This window comes from Argentina silus (genome assembly GCF_951799395.1).
Source record: "Argentina silus genome assembly, chromosome: X".
Classification (NCBI taxonomy): domain Eukaryota; kingdom Metazoa; phylum Chordata; class Actinopteri; order Argentiniformes; family Argentinidae; genus Argentina; species Argentina silus.
In genome coordinates, this window is record NC_139653.1 from 29,569,878 (window position 1) to 29,583,352 (window position 13,475).

Genomic DNA, 13,475 nt, shown 5'->3' on the forward strand with positions numbered 1-13,475 from the left:
AAAAGTTCATTTTTTCATTCTTCTTTAATTGTTTTTTCATTGTATACATTTATACAAATTCATATAAAAGCAACATGAAAAACTGCTTCGAAATCTATATAGACTACTAGTGGGAAGCTTCAGAAATTGAATAAACAAGCCATTGATTTATTATTATGGGTTATTTCGTTTTTGTGATAAAAAGGAGAAAAATTAAGTATCCGAAGGTATCCCACCCACACCTAGTAGTATTATGAATTCGATAAATCAAATGCATTGAATTGTGTTTTTGTGTATCATCTGATTTAGCAAAATAGCCACAAAAACAGAAAACATTTTTTTTTAAATTTGTTTTTTGTTTTGCCGATATGAAAGGGAAAACGAATGAACACTAGATACACGGACCCACATCACATAGAGTCTACTGAAACTGCAACATTATCGCAGAGTTAATGAGAATGACTCATTTTATTGGATAGCTTTGATCCGTTATTTTTTTTCATTGGTCAAAGAGCGAAATAGGGGGAATTGGTGGAGCTGGATTTCATACGAGTTTGCATTAAAAAACAAGTGTTATTCACCAATTTCATACATGAAATAAATTCAAATAGTATTTTAGACGGCTGTAATGAAAATGTAAGCTGTCGCGAAAGGTTGTTTTTATTTTTTTAATGTTGTCACTCAATAATATTCGACCTATCGCAACATATATCCCAGTGAGTTGCTAGGAAGAATATGTTAATATATGCAATGCAGCCATCTCTGCAGCTACCATTCTGAGGTAAGAACAACTTGAACGTTTTCATTAAATGTATCAAAACTTGGGAGAATTTCTACATCAATACCAAAGTTCAATTTCCAGATTATCTTACTGTAAGTATTGATTAGAAATGTGCGGTTGTTTGGCATATTTCAATCGCTTGGAATATACAGCTTTTCTTTTGGTCTCTTCAAATGTGGTTGTTGTTGTTTAGTCCCACCCAAAATGGAGCCTCTCCTTCCTTGTTCTACAGCAGATACAAGGCTGGGCTCAACTAGAAGGGGGGACGGGTGGGTCTATCCCAAATATTTGGGCCCCTGACAATGTAAAGATAGCCGTGTTTAAATAACACAGCGTTATTGATGCTATTTGTTCGAATAGTAAAGTACACCTCCAAGGTCAGCCTTACATTGGAGTTAAATGTGATAATGCGGGCGTTGCGGCGTAATAAATGCCCGGGTTTTTGCTGCGCTGATTTTTGTGGTATGGTCCGGTTGGAACTGAGAACCCGAGGGGTCAAAATAGGGGGGAAATGCATGTAATATAGATGATAAGCCGAATATGTATTTAATCTTCAAAAGGTATAAAATGTGTCACAGTCCGTGTTGTCGAGGCAAAGTGGTGCAGTTTTGACACCGATTTCCTCGCACGCTCATCTGTACAATTTCCACCGCGTTTTTCTTATACCCCCATTGAATGGTTAGTTTGACCGTTCTTGCAAGAACCGACATGCTGGTTTATTTTGGTTTTCTAGCCAGCCAAGAGAATGGTAGGAAACTAGCTCATTTGAAGCAAATTAATGTTACGATCTTCGCCAGCTACTTCTGTCCACAATCCTACATGCGTGACAGATTGCTACAGTGTAGCAAGATATGTTGTCCTGTTGTGTATTTGGCGCTGTAAACACGGAATCACTTGGTAATGGTAACTAGAAGCTAGAGCGCCGCAAATGTATGTAGAATTAATAAATGATATTTCTACATGACATTTGCGGCGCATCGGATAGTTTAGCTACAGCTAGTAGCTAACTGTCGGGAACTGGAAGGTTGACACATGCACTAAGAAACCTTACTACCACATGAATATCATATAGATCTGGTCAAGTACTAGATTATGAAATGGTCCGTCCCTGTACAAATGTTTGCAGACAGTTATGTTGCTTTGGGTGATACTTGAATGTACAGTGTACAACAGATAGGGAGGGCAAATTCATGATGTCATTGTAACTACAACAGGCTGCCATAATAATGTAATTCAATCGATGAGCAATTGAATTGCATTTCCCCTAAACATTTACTTGTACACTTTACTGAAGCAGTGTGCCTTGTAATAAATATTTCCATTGACTCACGTCTTATTATCAGTGTGCATCCTGGACCTCCCAGCCTCAGGAGTGGCGTGATCAGGTGACAGAGGTGACAGGGGATCTTTAGAAAGGGCCTGGCACAGAGCTGCCATGGAGACCAAGCAAGAATCATCCCCTGTGTGGAGTCAGGCTCCCAACATTGAATCTGGCAATGCCACTCAGGTCTGTTCCTCTATCTGATGAGCAAAGTTATTACAGAAACAGCTTTTGGTAAATGACTGTCTTTCAAAATGATAATGTCTAGAAAGTCAAAGCATTGTATTCTTAAAATAATTCTGTATGCATACTAATACAATGGAACATGTTAACTTGTGATAATAAGGGGTTGACAGAGTAAACCATGTGTATGTTTTTCAGGTGCATTTTGAGGGTGGCACTGTGGCCCAGATAGTGTACAGTGGGGAGCAGCAGGAGCGTGGACAGCAACAAGTGGTTTACACTGCAGATGGGAACTCCTACACCTCAGTGGAGTCAGCTGAGCACACGTTAGTCTACATCCATCCTGCTGATGGGACACAGGTGAGAGACATGGGGCCTCACACCGTATCCTAATATACTCCGTTGTGTGCGTCAGCGTGCTGTGAGCTACAGAGGCTGTCCTGATATGATCCGTCAGATGGCACAGCAAGACACCACAGTGGATGGAATTATGTGGTGCATGCCTCTGAAATAGAGACAGAGCATCTGTTAACGAGCTTGACAGCCTAGACGCAGGCAGAGCCTTTTGACAGACGCGGCTGATTAGGACACACAAACTGACTATAGTGGGAGAGGTCTTTTATTCACCTCAACACTCAGACGCGCTGTTATCCTGTAGTATCTCTTTAACACACAATTTGTTTTCCTTAGGGTTTTTTGCATACAGTTGAAGTCAGAAGTTTACATACACTTAGGTTGAAGTCATTAAAACTCATTTTTTAACCACTCCACAGATTTCATGTTAACAAACTATAGTTTTGGCAAGTCAATCTACTTTGTGCATGACACAAGTCATTTTTCCAACAATTGTTTACAGACAGATTAGTCTTATAATTCACTATATCACAATTCCAGTGGGTCAGAAGTTTACATACACTAAGTTGACTGTGCCTTTAAACAGCTTGGAAAATTCCAGAAAATGATGTCATGGCTTTAGAAGCTTCTGACAGGCTAATTGACATCATTTGAGTCAATTGGAGGTGTACCTGTGGATGTATTTTAAGGCCTACCTTCAAACTCAGTGGCTTTTTGCATGACATCATGGGGAAATCAAAAGAAATCAGCCAAGACCTCAGAAAAAAAAGTTGTGGACCTCCACAAGTCTGGTTCATCCTTGGGAGCAATTTCCAAACGCCTGAAGGTACCAAGTTCATCTGTACAAACAACACTACACAAGTATAAACACCATGGGACCACGCAGCCATCATACTGCTCAGGAAGGAGACGCGTTCTGTCTCCTAGAGATGAATGCACTTTGGCGAGAAAAGTGCAAATCAATCCCAGAACAACAACAAAGGACCTTGTGAAGATGCGGGAGGAAACAGGTACAAAAGTATCTATATCCCCAGTAAAACGAGTCCTATATCAACATAACCTGAAAGGCCACTCAGCAAGGAAGTAGCCACTGCCCAAAAACCGCCATGAAAAAGCCAGACTACGGTTTGCTACTGCACATGGGGACAAAGATCTTACTTTTTGGAGAGAAGAAACAAAAATTGAACTATTTGGCCATAATGACCATCTTTATGTTTGGAGGAAAAAGGGGGAGGATTGCAAGCTGTAGAACACCATCCCAACTGTGAAGCATGGGGGTGGCAGCATCATGTTGTGGGGGTGCTTTGCTGCAGGAGGGACTGGTTCACTTCACAAAATAGATGACATCATGAGGAAGGAAAATTATGTGGATATATTGAAGCAATATTTCAAGAAATCAGCCAGAAAGTTAAAGCTTGGTTGCAAATGGGTCTTCCAAATGGACAATGACCCCAAGCTTATTTCCAAATTTTTGGCAAAATGGCTTAAGGACAACAATGTCAAGGTATTGGAGTGGCCATCACAAAGCCCTGACCTCAATCCTCCAGAAAATTTGTGGGCAGAACTGAAAAAGCGCGTGTGAGCAAGGAGGCCTACAAATCTGACTCAGTTACCCAAGTTCTGTCAGGAGGAATGGGCCAAAATTCCAACAACTTATTGTGGGAAGCTTGTGGAAGGTTACCCAAAATGTTTGACCCAAGTTAAACAATTTAAAGGCAATCCCGCCAAATACTAACTAAGTGTATGTAAACTTCTGACCCACTGGGAATGTGATGAAAGAAATAAAAGCTGAAATAAATAATTCTCTCTACTATTATTCTGACATTTCACATTCTTAAAATATAGTAGGGATCCTAACTGACCTAAGACAGGGAATGGTTACTAGGATTAAATGTCAGGAATTGTGAGAAACTGAGTTTAAATGTATTTGGCTAAGGTGTATGTAAACTTCCGACTTCAACTGTATATCACTTAATACCTTGGCCATTTATGCATCTATGGAGGGCGATAACCTACTTAAGGGAATAGTTGCATTGTCCCATGGACAATTCCATGGTAACAGAATGATGCTTCGACGTTTCGATGTTTCACTTTCAAATTTATACCAAACAAAAACCCTTGACAGCAAAGTTTAACAAACCATACAACTGAAAATGTATTATAATTTTTTTTTTTTAATCAGTTAAAGTTACTTCTTACTTTTGTTAACTTCCATTATCCTGGTTCCTCATATGGTAGAGAAATGTGAAAATATCTTATACTTATGTGGGGTTTGGTAACAGAATTACCCGAGGACTGTGCAATGATTCTTAAACTTACAGATTTCTTAAAAATGAAATATAAATGTTGATTTTAGTAGACTGGGGTCTATACTTGAACATTAATGAGGTTTGGCTTTTCCATATGTTTGACCAAAGCCTTTGCTTATCCCTATCATTATGATGGAAGATGGTTTAGAAATTTATATTTCACTTCATTTCCCACAAATATGGAATGTTGGCTTCATTTGACACCCATTTAGATATGCTCTGATGAATTTCACATTTTGGTCCTCATAAGTCCTTTTTACAAGGAACTGCCCCCATACAAAAGTAGGTCTGGCAAAAGTTGCTTTCCACCCTTTTGCCCTAATGGTCTTTGTATTGATCTTTTACAGACTATGTTTGCTGATCAGCCCCAGGTGGCCTACATTCAGCAGGATGGCACAACACAACAGGCAAGTTTGTTTTCATTTAGAATGTATTTGATTGTTTTACTCTAGCTAATACTCGTAGAGAAATTAAAATCTTCTGTATTGTGTTCTATTGCTCTAGGTGACTGTGTTGCTGCCCAGTGGACAGAACATGAATGCTGCAAATCTGCATGTTCTTAGTAATGTGGCTGAGGCTCCTCAAGCTATTCTGGAACCTGTTCCACAGGTGAGAACATAACATAACAACATATGGTGTTCTATCTAATCTTGATAGCATTGCACAGTTTGTATCACATTTTCTCATGGCAAAATTCTCTATTCACAGGGGCAGCTCTCTGTGTTAAACTCACTCCCTATCACGGCTGGCATAGGGGCCCCTTCCTCCAGTCCCCTGGCGGCCACAGACTCAACAGAGGATTCTGATGAGGATGAGGATGAGGATGAAGATGACTCTGACTTAGATGACTGGGAGCCTAGCCCACCACAGTCATTCACCCCCCATAACCTCTGTGAGTGCCCCTCATAAGTTGTTTCTCAATGTCCTTAACAGACAACCAAGATTAACTTTAGTGTCTTTCATCACCAATACTGATTGTCTAATGTTTAGTTAACTGATCATGTCAGATAACACCTGGCTCTTTCACTGTCTGGATATAACCATCTGTCCATAGCACTCATCAGTATCCTTTCACTGCCTTACCTGCTCTCTTTTCTCTGATATCTTCTCTCTTTTGTGACACTCAGGGTGTGAGGAGTGTAACAATGCCAACCCCTCTGTGTGTCTGAAGCACGGTCCCCTACACCCCATCCCCAATCGCCCAGTAATGTCCAAGGCTCGGGCCAGTCTACCCCTGGTCCTCTACATTGATCGATTCCTGGGAGGGGTCTTCTGCAAGAGACGTATCCCCAAGCGCACACAGTTTGGCCCTGTGGAGGGTCCACTAGTACGACAGGGCGAACTGCATGACCACTACATTCACCTCAAAGCAAGTCACCTCTTTGTTTTCCATAGTCCTCCTTCACAGATCTTAAAGGTGTAGCATGTAGTAGTTCACATTGCTGCCATCTGTGGCCACACTGAAAATGTGAAAACATCCATAAGCTACATTTTATAATCATGGCAAATGTGTATATCATTGTAAAAAAAAAAAAAAACATAACATAAAATAGATATGCAAAGGCCAGTGCTCGACCTCAACACCAGATTTGCATACTGAACCTTTAAGCACTTCTCAAGCTCCTGCCAGGGGTATCCTAGACCGGACACCCACCTCTGATTGCTAGCCTGGAGTCTAGTCATGTAGAGTCAGGATTTTATCATTATCATTACCCGTCGACTATATACTATCTCTTGGCCCCATGTGAGAAATGACCTGTGATAGTACATGGGTTGTGGTTTGTTGTCTAATTATTTTTCGTTGGTTCTCAGTTGTGCATGCTGGATGTAGACAATGATGGGGAGAAAGCTGAGGACATGTGGGTGGACCTATCTGATGAGGACAGCTGCAATTGGCTCATGTTTGTCAGACCCGCCCAGAACCACCTTGAACAGAACCTGGTAGCCTATCAGTATGGCTCTGAGATTTTCTATACCACCATCAAGAACATTCAGCCAAAGCAAGAGCTCAAGGTTGGCATATATGCAAGTCTCAAATAGAAATATGGGTCTAATTGCTGCTTGGCGAACATTATTGCTACATGTGTTCCAATGTTAACAGTACTATGATTATTATGGCTGTTAAGTTTAGCCTTTTAATAATCTTTACTTTTCCAGGTATGGTATGCAGCATCATATGCAGAGTTTGTCAGTCACAAGATTCATGATGTAACAGATGAGGAGAGGAAAGGTAAGACTTTTCATGTATTTTTGCTTCTTTCTTAATCTCAGTAACCACATTTTTCTCGCCCACTCTAAGAAACCCAGGAGGTTTGATATTGGTCCCCAACTAATTCTGCTATGATGTGGTCTTGTGTGTCAGTCTTGCGGGAGCAGGAGAAGAACTGGCCATGTTATGAGTGTAACCGCCGCTTCATGAGCTCAGAACAGCTGCAGCAGCATCTCAACATGCATGATGACAAGCTGGACTATGTCACCAGGTAAGACCTGCAATAGTCAACACTCAACACTGAAACATTTTACTCTGTTATCCCACACTGTAATCTACTGGACCAGTTGAGCACAGTTGACATGAATAATTGCTGTGTTCTCCCTCCTCCAGACCAAAGGGTCGCAGTCGGGGAAGGGGCAGGAAGCGATTTGGCACTGGAAGGAGACCAGGACGGCCACCAAAATTCATACGTTTGGACCCTCCAAGTGACACTGGTGGGGACAACACTCCGGTATGGAAAAGTCATAACACGCCACTGGTTAATAGTATGTATCTCATAGTATATATAGTATGTATCTTTGTGGCCACATACTCATTGATATTTGAATGACTTCAGGAGATGCTGGGATTTGCTGGGAAGCTGCCATTTGAGCAGAGAACAGACAGTGGCCAGAATGGTCTTAAAGTGGTTGAGCTGGAGGTAGAGGGAGTGGGATCTGATACAGAGGGCCAGCTGGTGCCGCCTGGAGGTGAACCAGTCCCTGTCCCAGACGCAGACACCACACCCATCACCACAGACTGCCCTGTGCCAGTGAAGGAGGACCCCACCCAGAGCACCCAAGCAGACCCCCATCTCACGGCCCAGGACATGCGCCGTGCCAAGAGGATACGGGTAAGACTGCTGAGATGCATGTACTGCCCTGGTCTGAGATGCAGTCTCTTAGATGGCCTCAGCTTTTTATTTTAAAACAGTGTGTCTCTCTTTCTCAATGCGTGCTTCCCTTAAAGATGGACATGCAGGTAGGTTGGGCCTGAAGGATGGCAGCATATCAAACTGTTTACTGTTTTTGGTGTCACGTAACATCCTAACAGCCTTCTCCTCCATCCTTCATTGCATCTGTTGGCTTCTCCCTCTGTGTCAGTGGAATGCTATCTGTGCTCCGTTGGTGTGTCCACAGTGATAAGGTTCCCCTCTCTCTCCTCTCTCTCAGAATGCGGCTCTACAACACCTCTTCATCAGGAAGACCTTACGGCCCTTCAAGTGCACTCACTGTGGCAAGGCCTTCCGGGACAAAGAGAAGTTGGAGCAGCACTTGCGCATCCATGGCCGCGAGTATGCCCTCTCCTGCCATGTGTGCAACAAGGGCTTCCTCAGCAACGCAGCCCTGGAGGACCACCTGCTGCTCCACTCAGAGCACCGCACCTACTCCTGCCTCTTCTGCACTGACACCTTTGACAGGCTGGAACTGCTTAAAGACCACGTGAGCATCCACTCTGTGGATGGCTGCTTCTCCTGCCCCTCCTGCAAGAAGTGCTTCACAGACTTCATCCAGGTCAGGCACATCTCTCATCCCCAGCCCTGGTGCTTGACACTCAAAGTATTTGAAAGTATTTTAAATACTTTTAAACCCAGGTCTCATCATGCTCTGTAAATATGCTTGGTTTATGCACCTCTGAAGGGTGACTGACTCAAAACTGTTGCTGTTCCTCTAGGTGAAGAAGCACGTTAGAGGTTTCCATTCAGAAAAGATCTTCCAATGTGCAGACTGTGATAAGGCATTTTGCAGGCCAGACAAGTTGCGACTGCACATGCTCCGCCACTCGGACCGCAAGGACTTCCTCTGCTCCACCTGTGGAAAACAGTTCAAGGTGAGAGGAACATGGAAACAGTGGAAAGAGAGGCCAGCAAGATTGGATGGGAGCACAGTAGTTTATCCACGTGTTTGTGTGTGTATTTTAAAGTGTCTTGCTCTCTTTTTTGACTCTCAGAGGAAGGATAAACTGCGGGAGCACATGCAGCGAATGCATAATCCGGAGCGCGAAGCCAAGAAGGCAGATCGTATCCACCGTTCCAAAGCACTCAAGCAGAAGGTGCCCACCACTGACTTTGAGAGCTTCATGTTCAAATGCCGCATGTGCATGATGGGATTCCGACGACGAGGGATGCTGGTGAGTCTCAACCCTCTCTCTCTCTGTGCGTGCGTGCGTGTGTATTGTGCGTGCATGCGTGTGTATTGTGCGTGCGTGCGTGTGTATTGTGCGTGCGTGCATGTGTATTGTGCTCAACTTCTACCATCTCATGTTCCTTTGTGCAGGTAAATCATCTTTCCAAGCGCCACCCAGAGATGCGCATAGACGAGGTACCTGAGCTGACCTTGCCCATTATCAAGCCTAACAGGGACTACTTCTGCCAGTACTGTGACAAGGTCTGTCTCCATATCATGCTACCATACACCCAGACCAATATTTATATCAGCCTAACATACTAATTGAAGTTTGAATGTAGCATATGCTGTCATCGATTACATGAGTCTCTCCCCTTGCAGGTGTATAAGAGTGCCAGTAAGAGGAAAGCCCACATTCTGAAGAACCACCCAGGGGCAGAGTTGCCCCCCAGCATCCGCAAACTGCGCCCAGCTGCTCCTGGGGAGCCTGACCCCATGCTGAGCACACACACCCAGCTGACAGGCACCATCGCCACCGCTCCCGTCTGCTGCCCACACTGTGCCAAGCAGTATAGCAGCAAGGTGAGTGCCTGACTGTGCCAGAGCATGGGATGCTACAGACTCTGTGGAACATATCTTGGACCTAACCCTGCTTTCTTTGTGTGCGTGCGTGCGTGTTTGTGTCTGTCCGTCCGTCCGTCCGTGTCCACAGACAAAGATGGTCCAGCACATTCGTAAGAAACACCAGGAGTACGCCCAGCTGGCCAACACCATCCAAGCCCCTCTGACCACGGCTGTTATCAGTGGTGCTCCTGCTGTCATCACCACGGATGGGACCACTGCCGAAGCTGTGGTGGTAAGAGCATTGAACACACAGACACGTACACATAAACACAGAAACATGAATTGACGTTAAAGCATGCATTTTTCTAGACAACAGACCTGCTGACTCAGGCGATGACGGAGCTGTCTCAGACGTTGACCACAGACTACCGTACAGCCCAGGGAGACTACCAGCGGATCCAGTATATCCCTGTGTCTCAAGCCGGGGGCGGACTGGCCCAGCCTCAGCACATCCAGCTCCAGGTGGTTCAGGTGGCCCCGGTAAGAACAAGCATCCATCTCAATAGTGGCTCACATCCATTTCTTTCCTTCACCTGGACAAATGTGAAAGAACCTGACTGGTGAAAACTCACCTCAACAGTAGGCAGCCACCAGGTTGTTCTCATCAGTCCTCCATGTTCAGATCTGTGATTATGTCTGCTACTCCAACTGATGTGGAAACAATACTGAATGTGCTATTCTTTGTGTGTTACTGTGCATGATTGCGCATGTGTGTCTCTTTCGCAGGCCTCCTCGCCTCATTCCCAGCATTCCATGGTGGATGTAAGCCAGCTTCATGACCCTCACAGCTACAGCCAGCACTCCATCCAGGTGCAGCACATTCAGGTCTCTGAGCCCACAGGAGCTGGACAGGGGGCCACCCAGGTAAACCCTCACTCATTCCCTACTACTGCACTAAGGAGAGCCTGCTTATTGTTGCTTACCCCACACAGTACAGTCAGGCTGTGTGCTGTTTTATCTGGAGAAGGCAGCTGATATGTACAGTAAACAATATTGGGTATAGGGTATAAGGATATGGGATGAGTGTGCTGACGTACCTGCTGGTGATTGTCAAACATCATCCATCCTCTACTGTTCTTCCAGGTCACAGGTCAGCCTTTAAGCCCCTCCTCCCAACAGGTGGCCCAGGAGCTGAGCCCTGCCCAGCTGACCCCAGTGACTCTAGCTCAGAGCCACACCCTCCAGACATCCTCCACTCAGCAGCAGGGGGCAGTGCAGCATGCCTACATCCCAGGGAATTGGAACTACAGAGGCTACCGTGAGTCCCCTGCATGGCTCTCCTGGGTGGGTTGATATAGCATCTGTGATTATTCAAACGCTGACTGTCTCTCTGTCTTCCCTTCCTTTCCTCTATCTCCCCAGCCTCAGAGATCCAGATGATGGCTCTCCCACATACTCAGTATGTGATCGCCGAGGCCAGCACTCCTGTATCTGCAGTGAACAGTGGACAGGTGAAGACGGTGAGTGAGAGGAGGCCACTGTTGGATGAAGAGTGTGCCTCTCTTTAATGAGAATGAATTGCCTACACAGTGCCCTACGTAAGTAATGCGAGTCTTTTGGCTCTATACTCTATTGAAATCAAACAATGACTATGTGGTTAAAGTATAGATTGTCAGCTTGTATTTGATGGTATTTGTGTACATATTGGTTTAACCATTGAGATATGACAAAACTTTATATACATAGACCCCCTATATCAGGGCACCAAATTAAGCATGTTTAGTATTTGGTCGAGAATCCTGAACTGTCTGAAGTCTGCAACCCACTGACCCAAACAGAAGCTGGGTATCTTCTCTGGGGATGTTCTGCCTGGTCTGTACTGCAGCCATCTTCAGTTGTTTTGAGGTGTTTTTGCCTAAAATCTTATGATCAGGGAAATTAAATGCATGTTCAATTGGATTTGAATCTGAAGATTGACTTGGCCAGTCAAGAACTTTCCACTTTTTGGCCCTGAAAAACTCGCTAATTTCCATAGCAGTATATTTGACATTGTCGTACTGTATGATGAAGCGACATCCAATGAATTTGGAGGCATTTGCTTGTACTCGAACAGACAAGATGTTTCTGTACAGTTCAGAATACATTCTGCTGCTGCCGTCAGAAGTTACATTATCAATTAAGACACGTTAGCCAGTTCTAGTGGCAGCTATACATGCCCAAACCATAACACCCCTCCACCATGTTTCACAGATAAGTTGGTATGCAATAAATCTTGGGCAGATCTTTTTTTCTCCACATTTTCCTCTTGTAATCTGCTCCATTATAAAGCATGCTTTTATGTTATTTTAAGCAAACTGTAACCTGGCTATCCTTTTTGAGGATAACTAGTTTGCACCTTGCAGGGAAGCTTCTGTAGTTCGGCTGGTGACATATTCTGCGGATGGTAGTTTCTGACACATTCACGTCTAACTTGGAGAGTGTTCCTGATCCGTGGCACAGTTGTTTTGGGGTTTGTCTTATTTATGGGGAGCATTCTTCAGTCATCTTTTTAATGATGTTCCAAACTGTTGATTTTGGTAAGTCTAAGTTCATAATGGCTTCCTTGACTTTCATTGACATCTCTTTGGTCCTAATGTTGACAGACACTAATAGCAGACTCCTAAGGCAAACAAGAATCAATACTTAACATTGACAGCTCTCTAATGCCTGCACAAATGACTGACTAACCAGAAACACCTGTCAAGCCAACTGTCCCATTACTTTTGGTGCCGTGAAATAGGGGGAATATGTATAAAAAGTGTTGTATTTCTAAATGGTGAAACCAATATCTACACAAATACCATAAAATAAAAGCTGAGCATCTATACTTTAACCTCATAGTAATTTGATTTCAAATCCAAACTTTTGCAGTATAGAGCCAAAAGATGAAGAAATGCTTCACTCTCCCATTACATAAGTGGGGCACTGTATTTCTGTTTGTTCATTTTAACCTGTCCTAACATCCCTATGTGTTATTCCTGTGCAGACCCACTATGTGATCTCAGAGGGTCAGGCTGAGCTGGAGGCCAAACAGGCCACCGTACCCCAGAGCACAGCCCAGGGCCACACAGAACACCTGGAGCAGCAGCCAGCCAATCAACAGGCCACTACACAGTACATCATCACCACCACCACCAATGGCAATGGTGCTAGTGAAGTGCATATCACCAAACCCTGACCTTCAGCCACACCCCTCAAGCCTTCACAACCCTACGGACTAGTCCTGCATGCAGCCCTTACCAACCTATACGCACACACTCACACATACCTGCTGAAACACATGCACTTGCATACAGTACATATACTGTATACAATCATAGGCCTGATTCTTTCTCTCAGAGGATTGAGAGTTATGAGCAGTTTTGTGTGTCTGTTGAGCGTTTTAAAGTGTCAGAGTGAGCTGTTGATTTGCAAGCGGCCAAAACTGTCAAGAAGATCTAATTTAAGAGGGGGAAATATGGAGTTTTATTTTTTGAAGACAACTGAATATAAACACCATCATACAGTAACATGAACACTGGAGAGCATTGATATGTTTCTGAGATGTTTTCACTGAAACTACAGAAGC

The 13,475-nt window shown here is 44.0% G+C and overlaps 1 protein-coding gene across 2 annotated transcripts in view; it reads left to right on the top strand.

Annotated features, from left to right (window-relative positions):
- Positions 1-1,824: 1,824 nt before the first annotated feature.
- prdm10 (PR domain containing 10) overlaps positions 1,825-13,475 on the top strand; it is a 12,422-nt gene continuing 771 nt past the window's right edge. The window contains exons 1-22 of one of the 2 annotated variants that reach the window (XM_083695751.1): positions 1,825-2,267; positions 2,463-2,624; positions 5,275-5,334; positions 5,432-5,536; positions 5,636-5,819; positions 6,055-6,296; positions 6,740-6,940; positions 7,085-7,157; positions 7,290-7,407; positions 7,530-7,650; positions 7,756-8,031; positions 8,351-8,692; positions 8,853-9,008; positions 9,129-9,308; positions 9,455-9,565; positions 9,686-9,886; positions 10,017-10,160; positions 10,238-10,408; positions 10,655-10,792; positions 11,012-11,186; positions 11,291-11,388; positions 12,894-13,475. The exon at positions 12,894-13,475 is cut by the window's right edge and continues 771 nt beyond it. In XM_083695751.1, coding sequence (XP_083551877.1) covers positions 2,196-2,267; positions 2,463-2,624; positions 5,275-5,334; positions 5,432-5,536; positions 5,636-5,819; positions 6,055-6,296; positions 6,740-6,940; positions 7,085-7,157; positions 7,290-7,407; positions 7,530-7,650; positions 7,756-8,031; positions 8,351-8,692; positions 8,853-9,008; positions 9,129-9,308; positions 9,455-9,565; positions 9,686-9,886; positions 10,017-10,160; positions 10,238-10,408; positions 10,655-10,792; positions 11,012-11,186; positions 11,291-11,388; positions 12,894-13,085 — 3,522 coding nt within the window. In that variant the 5' untranslated portion in view covers positions 1,825-2,195 and the 3' untranslated portion in view covers positions 13,086-13,475. Of the gene's footprint in view, positions 2,268-2,462; positions 2,625-5,274; positions 5,335-5,431; positions 5,537-5,635; positions 5,820-6,054; positions 6,297-6,739; positions 6,941-7,084; positions 7,158-7,289; positions 7,408-7,529; positions 7,651-7,755; positions 8,032-8,350; positions 8,693-8,852; positions 9,009-9,128; positions 9,309-9,454; positions 9,566-9,685; positions 9,887-10,016; positions 10,161-10,237; positions 10,409-10,654; positions 10,793-11,011; positions 11,187-11,290; positions 11,467-12,893 lie in introns of both variants that reach the window. The other variant, XM_083695752.1, reaches the window with a different exon arrangement.